Source organism: Rhinoderma darwinii, chromosome 3, assembly GCF_050947455.1.
Source record: "Rhinoderma darwinii isolate aRhiDar2 chromosome 3, aRhiDar2.hap1, whole genome shotgun sequence".
NCBI classification, from domain to species: Eukaryota; Metazoa; Chordata; class Amphibia; order Anura; family Rhinodermatidae; genus Rhinoderma; species Rhinoderma darwinii.
In genome coordinates this window covers 256,931,890-256,945,474 of record NC_134689.1, presented here as the reverse complement: position 1 = coordinate 256,945,474, position 13,585 = coordinate 256,931,890, and the positions used below count along the sequence as shown (strand labels likewise).

The following is a 13,585-nucleotide window of genomic DNA, read 5'->3' as shown; positions in this document are numbered from 1 at the left end:
CAGATTATTATTATTTTTTTTGCTTTTCTTTTTTTCTGTCTTTTATTTCTGTCTTGCTTGAAAGCTATCCCTTCCAACTCCTCTAACTTTATTTTTTATTTAGGTGGTTGGGCACTGAAGATGAAAGACCTAAAACTTTTGCAAATCATTGGGAAAGGAGAGTTTGGAGGTACTTATTTTTCTTATTATAAATAGTTATTGAAGAGGCAATGTGGCCCTTCAACTGTTATTTTAGCTACTGAGTGTAATTTTTGTGTGTGCCATTAATGTACTTTGATACTGGGTTAATCCACCAATATCCTGGGCGTTAATAAATTTTTGTTAAAATAAAAGGGATTATTGCCAATGAAAATGTACCGGTCGTCCTGATGGTACTGCAGATTAGATACCAGCACCTTTTTTTCTTTTTATGTCATAGTCACTGGGTTTTGTCATTGCGGATGACATTTTGCAGATCTAGTGTTTGTGTGTCTGCTGCAGTTGTATCTTTTTGTTTTTGGCAGACAAAACAGGAATATGGTGTGCTCCTCTATCTTTAAAGCCCATCCGTGACCAGGTGTGATAAATAGCACTTTGTCTGCGCTCCTTTTTTTTTTTTTTTTTTATTGCGCTGCTTTTTAAAAAGTTTTGGCAGTCTTGTCTTGTTTGCTTTTATTGTTTTGTGTGGTTTTTTTTTCTTTGACATCTTGAACTAGTGAGCTGTATTTTTAAATCACGTGAATGCGTTTGACTAAATCTTTGTTTGCCACTGTTTTCTCTGCAAACACACCAAATTTGTGCATGAAAAGGTGAGCAGGATGGCAAACCTGATACACTTGAAGTTGGATCATACCACGCTCAAATAGGCTTATATCACTCTTTATTCAGACTGAATTGCAGCTTCATCAGCTGTTTTCCTGAAACTCTTGTAGAAGTAGTGTCAAGCAATTACCTAAACCTACTGGAAGAAAAGAGAATTAAGCAGGTCGTAGACATTATAGATTAGTTGTAGGGCTCCATTTCCTGTGTAGGTTTCCAGACCCTTGCAAGACCTCTCTAAGGATAGGACAGGTTGGGTATTTCCCAATTCATTTTTTTACGAAGATAATTGGAACACTTTATAGCCAAAAGTAGGTTGACCCCCTCCCCCCATTTTTTTGTTTCTGGTTTTTCAACCACCCCCCATTGTAAACCAATGCATAAAATTAAGCACACAGCCATGCAATTTTCATAGACCAACATTGGTAGTAGTATGGGTCATACTGAAGAGCGCAATGACTTTAAACGTCATGGTCATAGGATGACACCTTTGCCACAAGTCAGTTTGTGAAATTTCTGATCTGCTAGATCTGTCCCAATCAACTGTAAGTGTTGTTCTTGTGAAGTGGAACAGTCTAAAGCTTCGTTCACATCTGAGTCTGGTTTCCGTTCGTGGGTGCTCTCAAACCTTAGCTTTCCGTTAGAATTACCTTTAATTACAATGGTAACGCTACCATTGCTAGTGCTTTCCGTTTGTCTCCGTTTTTTAAATGACTCAATAGCGCATTCAACTACGCTATTGATTCCGTCCAAAAAACGGAAACCTTACGGAACAGAGACAACCGAAAACCATTAGCATTGGAAGCGTTCCCATTGAAATCAATAGTAATGTTAACAGAAAGCTATGGTTTCCGTTCGTGGGTACCCCTGACGGAAAGGTCTGACGGAACCCACGAACTGAACCCCCGACGCAGTTGTGAACGAAGCCTTAGAGTAAGAACCGCAAAGCCACAAATCGGTAGATAACACAAACTCCTGGATCGGGCCACTCGGTGCTGAAGTGCGTGGCGTGTAAAATTTGTTGCATCACTTACTACAGAGTTCCTAACTCCCTCTGGAGGTGACATTTGCACAAGAACTGTGCGTTGGGAGGTTCATGAAATAGGTTTTCATGGTTGAGCAGTTGCACACAGGCCCTAGATCACCGTTCACAATGCCAAGCTTTGGCTGGAGTGGTGTGAAACATGGCACCACTGGACATGTGTTCACTAGAATAATGAATCTCCTTTCACTATGTGCCAGTTCAGTGGAGGAATCTGGGTTTGACAGATGGCAGGAGAAAGTTATCTACCGGAATTCATAATGCCTACTGTAAAATTTGGTGGATAAAGCATAACGGTGCGATCCCTTATTTCCAGCCAGTGAAGGGTAATTTTATTGCTACAGCATACAAAGATATTTTTAAAAATTGTATGCTACCAACGTGGTTTGTTCCAGTATTACTGTGCCCCTGTGCATAAAGCGAGGGCCGTAAAGACATGGTGTGACAAGTTTGGTGTGGAGGAACTTGAGTCGCCTGCCCAGACCCATGACCTCAACCCCATCGCACGCCTTTGAGATGAATTGGAATGCCGATTATGAGCCAGACTTTCCCGTCGAACGTCGCTGTCTGACCTCACCAATTCCCACAGACACACTACAAGATGTTGTGGAAAGCTTTCCCAGTAGAGTAGCGGCTGTTTTTGGAATGGGATGTCGAACAAGCTTTATATAGGTGTGATGTCCACATACCTTTCGCCAGATAATGTACCTCTATAGAATCTGCATGGATGTTAATAGTGTACACTTGTATTACTGACGTGCATGCACTGATTTAGCTGTCAATTGGTGCCTCTTTACAGTACTTCATGTCCTGTACTGCTCTCTACCCATGCCAGGATGAGTTGCTCCTTTGGACACCAGATGAGGGTGGACCTGTTTTTTTTTTTCCCTGTACAATATCTACTGTACAGTACCCCGAAAAAAAACTCTTGTCCTCATCATAGAAAGTGATTTACATCTTCCAGCAGCTATTTCTGACTTTTCTATGTAAGGATTTGCTTTATTTTTATTAGCTATCCGCTTAATATTCATTTTTTTTTTTTTTGTCTTCCTTTTGGTTGACATTTTTAGGGGCTTTGGAACCAATTACTAGTTTTCCATAGAGTTCTGGGCTCAAGTGACAATATTTTAAGCTTTCAATGGTCGTCCCAGAACCAATTAATATTTGAACTTGAAGGACCACTGTCATTTTTATATTTGGACATTTCAAATCTATAACTCCTTAGCTTGTCTCCACCCTTTTGCATAAATGCATTTTTATTTTTTAGCTTCTCCTTATTTTGTTAACGCTGGTTGTGGCACAAAAATTCAGTTCTCATTTTTGGATGTGACCTGATAAGCTAATCATAGCAGTGAGCTATTTCCAAGTTATTAGTTAATCGTATTAATCAGCACATGTATGTATACAGAGAACTACCATTTAGTTACTGTACGATTTATGTATTGCTAAAATGTTTCAGATTGAATGTTTCAAGATTTTGATTTAATTTATGTTAATTTGTTTTTTGATTTTTTCCTGCAGACGTCATGTTGGGTGACTACAGGGGATCAAAAGTAGCTGTCAAATGTATCAAGAATGATGCAACGGCACAAGCATTTGTTGCAGAGGCTTTGGTGATGACGTAAGTGCAGGGACCCTTGTAAAAGTGCAGGATTTTCATGTATTTGTGAAGTATCAGCAAATATGAGGACAAGCAGTGCTCACGTGATCATCTACAAACCCCCTTGTATGCAGTGTTATGGACATAGTATTTATCTAGTGGTCTATGAGATTTTGTTATAAAATGAAACCTTTCCCTAACAAGCACACATTTATTTTACTCCATCCTAATGCCATGTCTTTGTAATATACAGACAATCGGATATATATATATATATATGTATGTATGTATGTATATATATATATATATATATATATATAGAGAGAGAGAAAAAGAGTACAGCAGCACAGCAATAGCAGTGGGTGCAGGCCTCCTAGGTTGAGGCTAGGAACCCTTGTTAATGAAATCCAAAAAAATGAAGAGGCAGCACTCTTCATTTTTTTGAAAAAAAAATAAATATATATATATATATATATCACACTTGGCCGCAGCTGCTGTTTTTTCTGCCGCTTCTTTCAACCAAAAGTGTTGGAGAAGCTTGTGTGCCATTTGAGTACTGTTGTAGTAAAAACCCACCAGTTTGGTGGAAATGTACTGTTAGGCGGAATTCACACGACAGGGTTTCCTGGACGGGTGTCGGCCGTTCATAAATCGGCCGGCACCCGGCTGCATTAGGAACAATAGACCCCTAATGGGGCTATTCACACGACCGATTTTTTTGACGGGCCGGGAAAACCGGCCGTCAAAAAATGGGACATGCCCTATTTTCGGCCGGGTACCCGGCCGCCCGGCTCCCATAGAAGTCTATGGGGCCGGGTAATACACGGCCATCACCGGAATGTGTCCCGAGTGATGGCCGGGTCTACCGTCGCTCGCACTCTCTCTCCTCCTCCTCCTCACAGTGCAGAGTGCATGTGAGGAGGAGGAGGGTTTCTTTTTTTTGCTCCCTGTAGGAGTCGGAATCCCCAACCCCCGGCCGGGGATTGGGGATTCCGCTACAGGAGAAGTGCGTGAATACACTGTCCATATATGGACACAGTGACGTCACTCACTTCTGCAGCGGAATCCCCGACTCTATGGCCGGGGATGCCGCTACAGGAGAAGTGAGTGACTACACTGTCCATATATGGACACAGTGACGTCACTCACTTCTGAAGCGGAATTCCCGACCTGTGGCAGGGAATTCCTCTCCAGGAGAAGTCAGTGACTACACTGTCCATATATGGACATTGAAGTCAGTGACTTCTCCTGGAAGGGGGGGCTGGGTGGCATCACCTACAGGGGGGCTGGGTGGCATCACCTACAGGGGGGCTGGGTGGCATCACCTACAGGGGGGCTGGGTGGCATCACCTACAGGGGGGCTGGGTGGCATCACCTACAGGGGGGCTGGGTGGCATCACCTACAGGGGGGCTGGGTGGCATCACCTACAGGGGGGCTGGGTGGCATCACCTACAGGGGGGCTGGGTGGCATCACCTACAAGGGGCTGGGTGGCATCACCTGCAGGGGGCTGGGTGGCATCACCTGCAGGGGGCTGTGGGGCATCACCTGCAGGGGGCTGGGTGGCATTATCTACAAAGGGCTGTGTGTGGCAACAAATTTAAATGAAATTCATCCGATTTTAAAACGGACAGGGAAAAAAACGGATGCAAATCGGGTCCAAATCGGCCGGTAAAAACGGCAACACGGAATCGGAACGGATGCAAACCGGCCGGGAAAATCGGCCAAAAACAGCCGATTTTCCTGGCCGACACGCGGACCCTCTCGTGTGAATGAGGCCTAATCTAGTAGATAATTTATGCAAAACAAATTTGTTGACTACAAATAATAAACAAGAATTAGCCCAAATACATTGTTTATGATGGAAGTCATGATTCTGTGGTGTGTAACTGATAATGGGGGGTCTCTCTTGGTTCTGCCAAGGAATCTGTCATTGTGATGGCAAGAAGTGCCACAAGCTGTGCTGTTCTTGCTGTCAAAAGTAAGAACCCTGACAGAGGCTCTTCACACCGATGTGAATACAGAAAACAGCACTATGAAACATTGAGCACAACACAGATACATTTGTTTGCAGGTTCCATTTTTGTCAGGCTAAACTAGAATCGCTAAAATAGAATATTAGCTCGATTAGGTATGTTTTTTTTTTCTATTTTAGCCCAAAAAATAATTACATTTATTTTACTGGTGGAGCTAGACCTATACTTTAATTCCAATATGTAGTTTTCCAACCCGCCAGTGTGCATGTTCTTTCAGTTTGTTTTAGCATCTGTGTCCACAGTCATATATTTTTTATCTGCAGTAGATAACGTGACCTTCTGTTGTTGAAACTGGTGAGAATGAATTGTTTGTATTTTTAGGCAATTACGACACAATAATCTGGTTCAGTTACTAGGAGTTATTGTTGAAGACAAGAGCAGCCTGTTTATCGTTACAGAGTTCATGGCAAAGGTAAATTTGAAACCAGTTTTGTCACATGAAACTCTTAAAATACGAATATAGTTACCTGTGGCTTATGTATTACTTATGCACAACATTGCTCTGATGGGTGTTTGTCTTATTTTGTTTCTTAGGGCAGCTTAGTAGACTATCTAAGATCTCGAGGAAGATCGGTGCTGGGAGGTGAATGTTTACTAAAGTTTTCTTTGTAAGTAATCTGAAACAATCCCTCTCTTACTTTTGAAGTGCCGACAAATATTTAGTTTTGATGTAGTTCTTGTGGTAATGAAATCCGTTTGCTTGGCAAGCATGGGTAGTGGTAAATGAGAGAAACTGCTGGTTGTCAAAGCCGAGGAGGTCTGGTGGTTTATGGTTTTTACATTGACCTACCTTTCTTTTCTTACGACAACGACAACCACCAATGATGATATTCTTTTATATGGCGTTCTTGTGTACATTATAATAAACAGGAATCTCTTTTATTATCTGGATGCTTGCTAAGGCTCACAGTCTAATTTCCCAAGTGTCTTAACATGTATGTTAAGACACTATTCTTTTAATTGAATTTTATTGATCAATGTATGTCTTTTGGAATGCGGCAAGAAGTTGAAGTATCCAGAGGCAACCCAAAAAACACAGGGAGAATGTACAAAGTTCTTGCAGTGCCTTGTTCACTGTAAATTCTCTTCTCTTTCTCAGAGACGTGTCAGAAGGTATGGAGTATCTAGAAGACAATAACTTTGTGCACAGAGATTTAGCAGCACGTAACGTTTTAGTCTCCGAGGACAATATTGCCAAAGTCAGTGATTTTGGACTCACAAAAGAAGCATCTGCAACACAGGACACCAGCAAACTTCCTGTGAAATGGACAGCCCCGGAGGCTCTGCGGGAGAAGGCAAGTGGAATTTTATCATGGGCTGCAAGTTGATGCATTATCACTTGGCTGGATATGGGAAAAATAACAATATTCTCCAAACAAAATCTTATCTTTCCCTACTTCATAACTTTTTCCTACTACTTATGTAAAACTTTTATATACAGAATTACAGAAGTTAAAGATTTTGCCATATATTTAACCCGTTCGTGACCGCCAATACGCCTTTTCACGGCGGCCACTATTGGGCTTTATTCTGATGCAATAGCCTTTTCACGGCGCTGCATCAGAATAAATAAACAGAGCAGGGAGCCATTCAATCTCCCTGCTCTCAGCTACCAGAGGTAGCTGAGGGCTGGGGGCATCCCTGCTCGAACGGGTAAGATCGATATCCGTATCGATCTCACCCGTTTAACCCCTCAGATGCGGCGCTCAAAAGCGAGCGCCGCATCTGAGTTGTTTTGGAGAGAGGGAGGGAGCTCCCTCTCATCCCACCGACATCCGGCGATAAGATTGCCGAGTGTATGTGTCTCCGATGGCAGCCGGGGGCCTAATAAAGGCCTCCAGGTCTGCCGGTATCGAATGCCTGCTAGGTCATGCCAGAGGCATGGCCAAGCAGATGCCTGTCTGTTTTAAACGGACAGGCAGTAATTCACTGCAATACAAAAGTATTGCAGTGTATTATAAAAGCGATCGGAGGATCGCATATTAAAGCTCTCTAGTGGGACTAGTAAAAAAAAGTTGAATAAAGTTAATTAAAAAAAAATGGAAAACCCACTTTTCCCACTTACAAAATCCTTTACTATTAAAAAAAACAAAATAAAGTAAAAAAAGTTACACATATTTGGTATTGCCGCGTCCGTAATGACCCCAAAAATTTGATAAAAGTCGCATCTACTCTCAAATGGTACAAATAAAAACTACAAGTCGTCCCGCAAAAAAAGCCCTCATACAACTGCATTGGCGGAAAAATAAAAAAGTTATTGCTCTTCAAATATGGAGACACAAACAAATAATTTTGAAAAAAACGTGTTTTTACTGTGTAAAAGTAGTAAAACATACAAAATCTATACAAATTTGGTATTGTTGCAATCATAACAACCCACTGAATACAGCTATTGTGTTATTTAGGCTGGGTTCACACAACCTATTTTCAGACGTAAACGAGGCGTATTATGCCTCGTTTTACGTCTGAAAATAGGGCTACAATACGTCGGCAAACATCTGCCCATTCATCGGAATGGGTTTGCCGATGTACTGTGCAGACGACCTGTCATTTACGCGTCGTCGTTTGACAGCTGTTAAACGACGACGCGTAAAAATACAGCCTCGGCAAAGAAGTGCAGGACACTTCTTTCAGACGTAATTTGAGCCGTTCTTCATTGAAGCCAATGAAGAGCAGCTCAAGATTTACGGCTGTCAGAGAAGCCTCGCAAAATGCGAGGAGGAGAAATTACGGCTGAAACGAGGCAGCTGTTTTCTCCTGAAAACAGTCTGTCATTTCAGCCGTAAAAGCCTCTCATCGTGTGCACATACCCTTATACCACACGGTAAACTGCATAGATTTAGGACGCAAAAAAGGGTGGCAACATTTCTGTTTCCCCCCCCAAAAAAAGTTATTAAAATGTAATCAATTCTATGTACCCCAAAATGGTGCTATTAATAAATACAACTTGTCCCGCAAAAAACAAGACCTTCTGCAGCTATGTTGACGCAAAAATAAAAAAGTTATAGCTCTTGGAATGCAATGATGGAAAAACTTAAAAAATAGCTTCGTCATTAAGGTTTATAATAGGCCGGCCATTGAGGGGTTAAAGGGCTTGTATATGATTAGAAAAACATGGTTGCTCTCTTCCAAAAACACTGCCGCTCCTGTCCACAGGTTGTGTCTGCTATTACAGCTTAGCTCCATTTGGAAGATGGAGTGACCATGTTTTTGGGAGAAAGTAACCGTGTTTTTCTAATTATATACAAGCCCTTTAATATTTATACACTATATAAAAATATATTAATAATAACACCAATATAAGATTTTTATTTTTACAATATTTAAGGGATACTGGTCATCTATCCATGGACCTCTTGTCATTCTAGGTAAAATGTTAATCTATGTGCTTTATCACAAATTACAATTTGTGTTTTTACAGCTTTTTTCAACAAAGTCTGATGTTTGGAGTTTTGGGATATTGCTATGGGAAATCTACTCATTTGGGCGAGTGCCTTATCCACGCATTGTAAGTATATGTGCTGGATCTTGCCAGTGGAGGAGCTGTTGCCTGTAGGTAGAATATATATGTATATAGCACGGAGTATGTAGAAATAAAATTGTCGCTGTTGCATATCTAAATCTTTACTTTCAGTAGCTCAATTTGCATACATACATAGTTACAGCTGAAGGTGAATGAAAACCTTTTATGCCAAAGTTTGAAATACTCTTTCATGCGGTCTTTGCAGTAGTAGAAACTTAGTTGCTGCAAAGGCTGCTTTTGTTATATTTATATTTTGGTAATGTATGATAGTGTGGTACAGTAGATGGGCTCATATAGAATTTCATATGGCCTTTTTAAGAACCGTAAAGTAAAGTATTGTTTGAATGTTAAGAATGTCCTAGAACAGTGTTGTATATCCATGCCATCGCCCCCAATGACTGGTCATCCAGCTCTTAGGTTTGTCACACCAGTCAAAAGGTAGTTGTCCTTTCTGTACATTCTCCTATCCTATGCCTTGCTAAGTTGTTTTTTTTCTATTCAGTGTTTTACTGTAAATTGCTGTTTAAGTGTTACCAGGGTTCAGCAAGGCCTCATGCACACGAACGTAAAAACGCCCGTAATTACGGGCCCATAGTCTTCTATTGGCCATGGGTACCTTCCCGTATGCTTACGGGAAGGTGCCCGTGCCGTTGAAAAATATAGAACATGTCCTATTTCAGGCCGCATTTAGGGCACGGGCAGGACCATAGAAGTCTATGGGGCTCCCGTAATTACGGGTGGCTACGTGTGTGCACCCATAATTACGGGAGCGTTGCTAGGCGACGTCAGGGAATAGTCACTGTCCAGGGTGCTGAAAGAGTTAACTGATCGGCAGTAACTCGTTCAGCACCCGGGACAGTGACTACCGCTGCAGTTAATGGTATTAAAAGTTAACTTACCTGCTTCTTCCTCCAGTCCGGCCGGAGTACGTATGAACGTCTTTTACTTTCAATCGCTGCGGAAACGGCTGCCCCTTCTCTCTTTCCAGCACTGATAGAGAGAAGGAGCTGCCGATTAGTACAGAGAAAACGGGTCCGTAAATACGGGTCGAATACATGTGACAAAGGACACGTATTTATGGGAGGAAAAAAAATACGTTCGTGTGCATGAGGCCTAAGCCTGTTAGTCCTGTTTCCCCTGGCCACACAGAGATTTCTCTGTATACAAACTCATACAGTCATCTAACCTATCCGTTACATAATATAAATCTATTCCTGCGTTGAGCATCTCCCATCTGTCCTGTGTTGCCCTCACATAGGGTAGCATAGGAGACCTGACCGTCACCTTAACTGCCAACAATCCTTCATCTCATTTCACAAGTTTATTTCCCCACAACAACAAAATTCTAGCAATCAACACAAACCTTTTGTAGTTGTATGCCTTATTTTATCGGCATTTTAATTGTTTGCTACCTAGGCCCTAAAAGATGTTGTCCCTCGGGTCGAGAAAGGATACAAGATGGAATCACCAGATGGTTGCCCCGTTATCGTGTACGAGTTGATGAAACAGTGTTGGCATCTAGACACAACCCAGCGACCGTCCTTCAGGAAACTACGGGAACAGCTAGAGCATATCAAAGCCAAGGAGCTGTACCAGTGAAGGCAAGGAGGCCAGACATAATCACAGAAACAGTGACTCGACCATATCAGAATTGTGGGTATGGGCACAAATAGGACTTCTGTAAGACATTAAAAATATATGTTGGGCTCTCCAAACTCCCCTGCCTTGCACTACTTCTACTCATGTGCCCAGAACAGGCTGAAGAGCCCCGCTGGTCTGTAGAAGGATTCTGATGTTCTCCAAAAAATGGTTTGGTTGTCACATTTTCCATCTTCTCCTGCCCTGAGTGGAAGTTTTGTGATACATGAGCACGCCTCAGAGGCTAGGCTTTGTGCATTTGAAGAGAAGATTACATGGCCAATCTACAGGAGATATGGAGACCAACAGTGAAATTTGTTTTGAATTCTAGTTCTCTTTGTTTTTCTGTTTTTGTTTTTTGTTTGTTTTTTTGATAGAGACGTCTACTGAAAAATCTTCAGAGACCAGGGGAATCGTTGCTACATACAATCAGCAATGGGTACTTTTGAAGTCCTTTTAGCCAATAATGCAAATAACGATGCATGCTTCAGTCCAGGAACTTCTTTTCTGATTCTTCTCTGCCTTACTTAATGGGTTAAGTATAAACTGACATACTCAGCTGATAAGAGACCTCTGCTGGAAAGCAAAGCTATGTGGTTGTACCATTCATGATCGCTACTATCTTCACTTGAAAACCTTCCTGCAGAACGTGTCATAAACCAAGTAGAATCCCACCCAAATTTGGAATGTACCACCCCTTTAGACGTTCTGTATTAAAATCTCTTGGGAATCCACTACTCTCTATATACTTGATATGATAAACCTATATAACATATATAGGAGCGCTGACATTTCATTAGGAAGTTCATACGGTATTACCATTATCATTTCAAGTATGGTAGGTGCTAGCATTATTGGAGCAATGATCACCTGCTACAGCTTTAGGGCTTTGGTGACCTAATCCGTGCCAAAGCAGGTGGCAACACATTTCTTACAGAGAGCAGTGACTTCTGGGATGTTCCATGGCCCTCATGCATCTTTGGTGTTTCCCTTCTCTGTCTATTAATAAATCCTCCTTTATTGGTTGTGGTACATTTATCTAATTTTGCAACAAAAATTTTTATTGGCGGGCTCCAATAATTATTTCATTAGGGTCACTTTTGTAGCAAAGCAAACCACCATGATGTAATCCTATCATCACTTTTGGCCCATACATATTGTTTCATGATTCCCCTATCTCCAGACTCGTTGGGGGTGGTTTGTTCAGGCTCATTGTGAAAAAAGCGATTTAATAATCCCTAATTTTAAGATCTGTAGCCAGGGCCCATTGCGATTTACAATGACAATGGTAATACATCATGATACATTAATGTTTATCTATTAAAATAGCCCAGCCTATCTCCAGGTCTGTCTATTGCAGGGGAAAGATTCCAACTAAATGCTTTTGAATCTTGACCCTCAAGTCTGACTACACAGTCTTGTTCATTTTATCCAGTGTCTATATTCAATCAGTTCAAAGAGAACGGTTTAGTTTTGTGATCCATATGGTCATTCTGAATTTTCAAGCTTGCTCAGGGAATGGGTAGATCAAATCCAAAATCTTCAGCTGATTTAGGAGATGATGATAGAATAGCAGACACAACTCAATCCGTCTTCCCCTCCCCATATTCTTATGTTTCTCACATTTTTATATATATATATATATATATATATATATATATATATATATATATATATATATATATAAAAATAAATTATAAAAAGGTAACTGTTGTGCTGGCTATGAGCCTTTTAGATATATTATCTCAATTATTGGCCTAGGAGATTTCATGCCGCCTTAAAAAAAGAAAAATAACCATACAACTTATTTTCTCAAGTGGCGTTAAAGTCAAGGTTTATTAAAACGACAAATTATATGCTTTAGCTAAACCTTTACATGCCTTTTTGTTCAAAACATCATTGTACTATTGAAATGGCCAGGTACTCCTATGAGTCGGCAGATCAGCGACATGCTTGTACCTATAGTATATACCCATTCAGGCTCTGTTCAAATTCCCTGACAGACCCCATTGACTTGAAATGAGATCCATCAGGATTCAGGTATTTTTGATGGAAAAAATATCACTGCCGACTGTGCTATTCTTGATGTAAAAAATACCAGAACCCTTGACAGATGGGGAAAAACATTCGTGTAAACAGAGCCTAACATTAAAAACATTTTATTTTTAAAATTGAATACCAAATTAGTAAAGTTATATGGTGTACTAAATTCACGTTGGATTTTGGCAGGGGGAGGGGGGGAATACTAACAACTGAAAAGCCCTAAACGTCTGTCTGGTTGTGTGCTTGTATTTTGTTTATAATTTGCCATATTTTTTGGATGCTTTGTAGGAGGGTCCATTTTGTCATATATATTAATATAAATATTATTTTGTTTCGTTTTTATTTTTCCTTTTTTTGTTACAATCACAAAAATCTGCCTTTTATGGTTAAGGAGGTGTTTTACTGAAGTACGAATCTTATTTTTATTGTATACAAAGAAAAATGGTTTGGGGAGGATGGGTGGGAAAAAGATACAATCACGTTGGAAAGGTGAATTTGCTTGGATTTAATCTTGTGGAAACTGTGTGCATGCTGTCTTGTGTCTTCATTACCAATGCCTTTCCTTTCTTCATTCCTGTCCAGTGCTTTAAACACATGTATATGCTGCATTTGGTGGGATTAAAATGTAATAAACCATTCCATATGTCTTTGTGATTATTAAGCGGTGCTTTTGTTTGAAAGGTAAGATCTCCAGTGTTATCTGCTGCCTTTTAGCTATAGTACTGTTGGATAAAGCCCTTATGTTTTATTACCTGCTTATCTCCTTTATATGAACAAGATGCTCAAAATTCAATTATCAAAACTTTTGGAACCAAAAAAAAGTTGCTTTACGTGTTCTCTTAGCTGCATTAGTAGAAATAGCTTAATCACTAACTTTACAAGTGTGAGTGGTTCCCCTGGCAGGGC

At 40.7% G+C, this 13,585-nt stretch overlaps 1 protein-coding gene across 1 annotated transcript in view; it reads left to right on the top strand.

Annotated features, from left to right (window-relative positions):
* The window catches only part of CSK (C-terminal Src kinase), a 112,374-nt gene extending 99,059 nt beyond the window's left edge, over positions 1-13,315 (top strand). The window contains exons 7-13 of the mRNA XM_075857805.1: positions 104-169; positions 3,362-3,461; positions 5,797-5,887; positions 6,010-6,083; positions 6,575-6,770; positions 8,897-8,983; positions 10,415-13,315. Of these exons, the coding sequence (XP_075713920.1) occupies positions 104-169; positions 3,362-3,461; positions 5,797-5,887; positions 6,010-6,083; positions 6,575-6,770; positions 8,897-8,983; positions 10,415-10,597 (797 nt within the window). The 3' untranslated portion in view covers positions 10,598-13,315. The remainder of the gene's footprint in view (positions 1-103; positions 170-3,361; positions 3,462-5,796; positions 5,888-6,009; positions 6,084-6,574; positions 6,771-8,896; positions 8,984-10,414) is intronic.
* Positions 13,316-13,585: the final 270 nt, after the last annotated feature.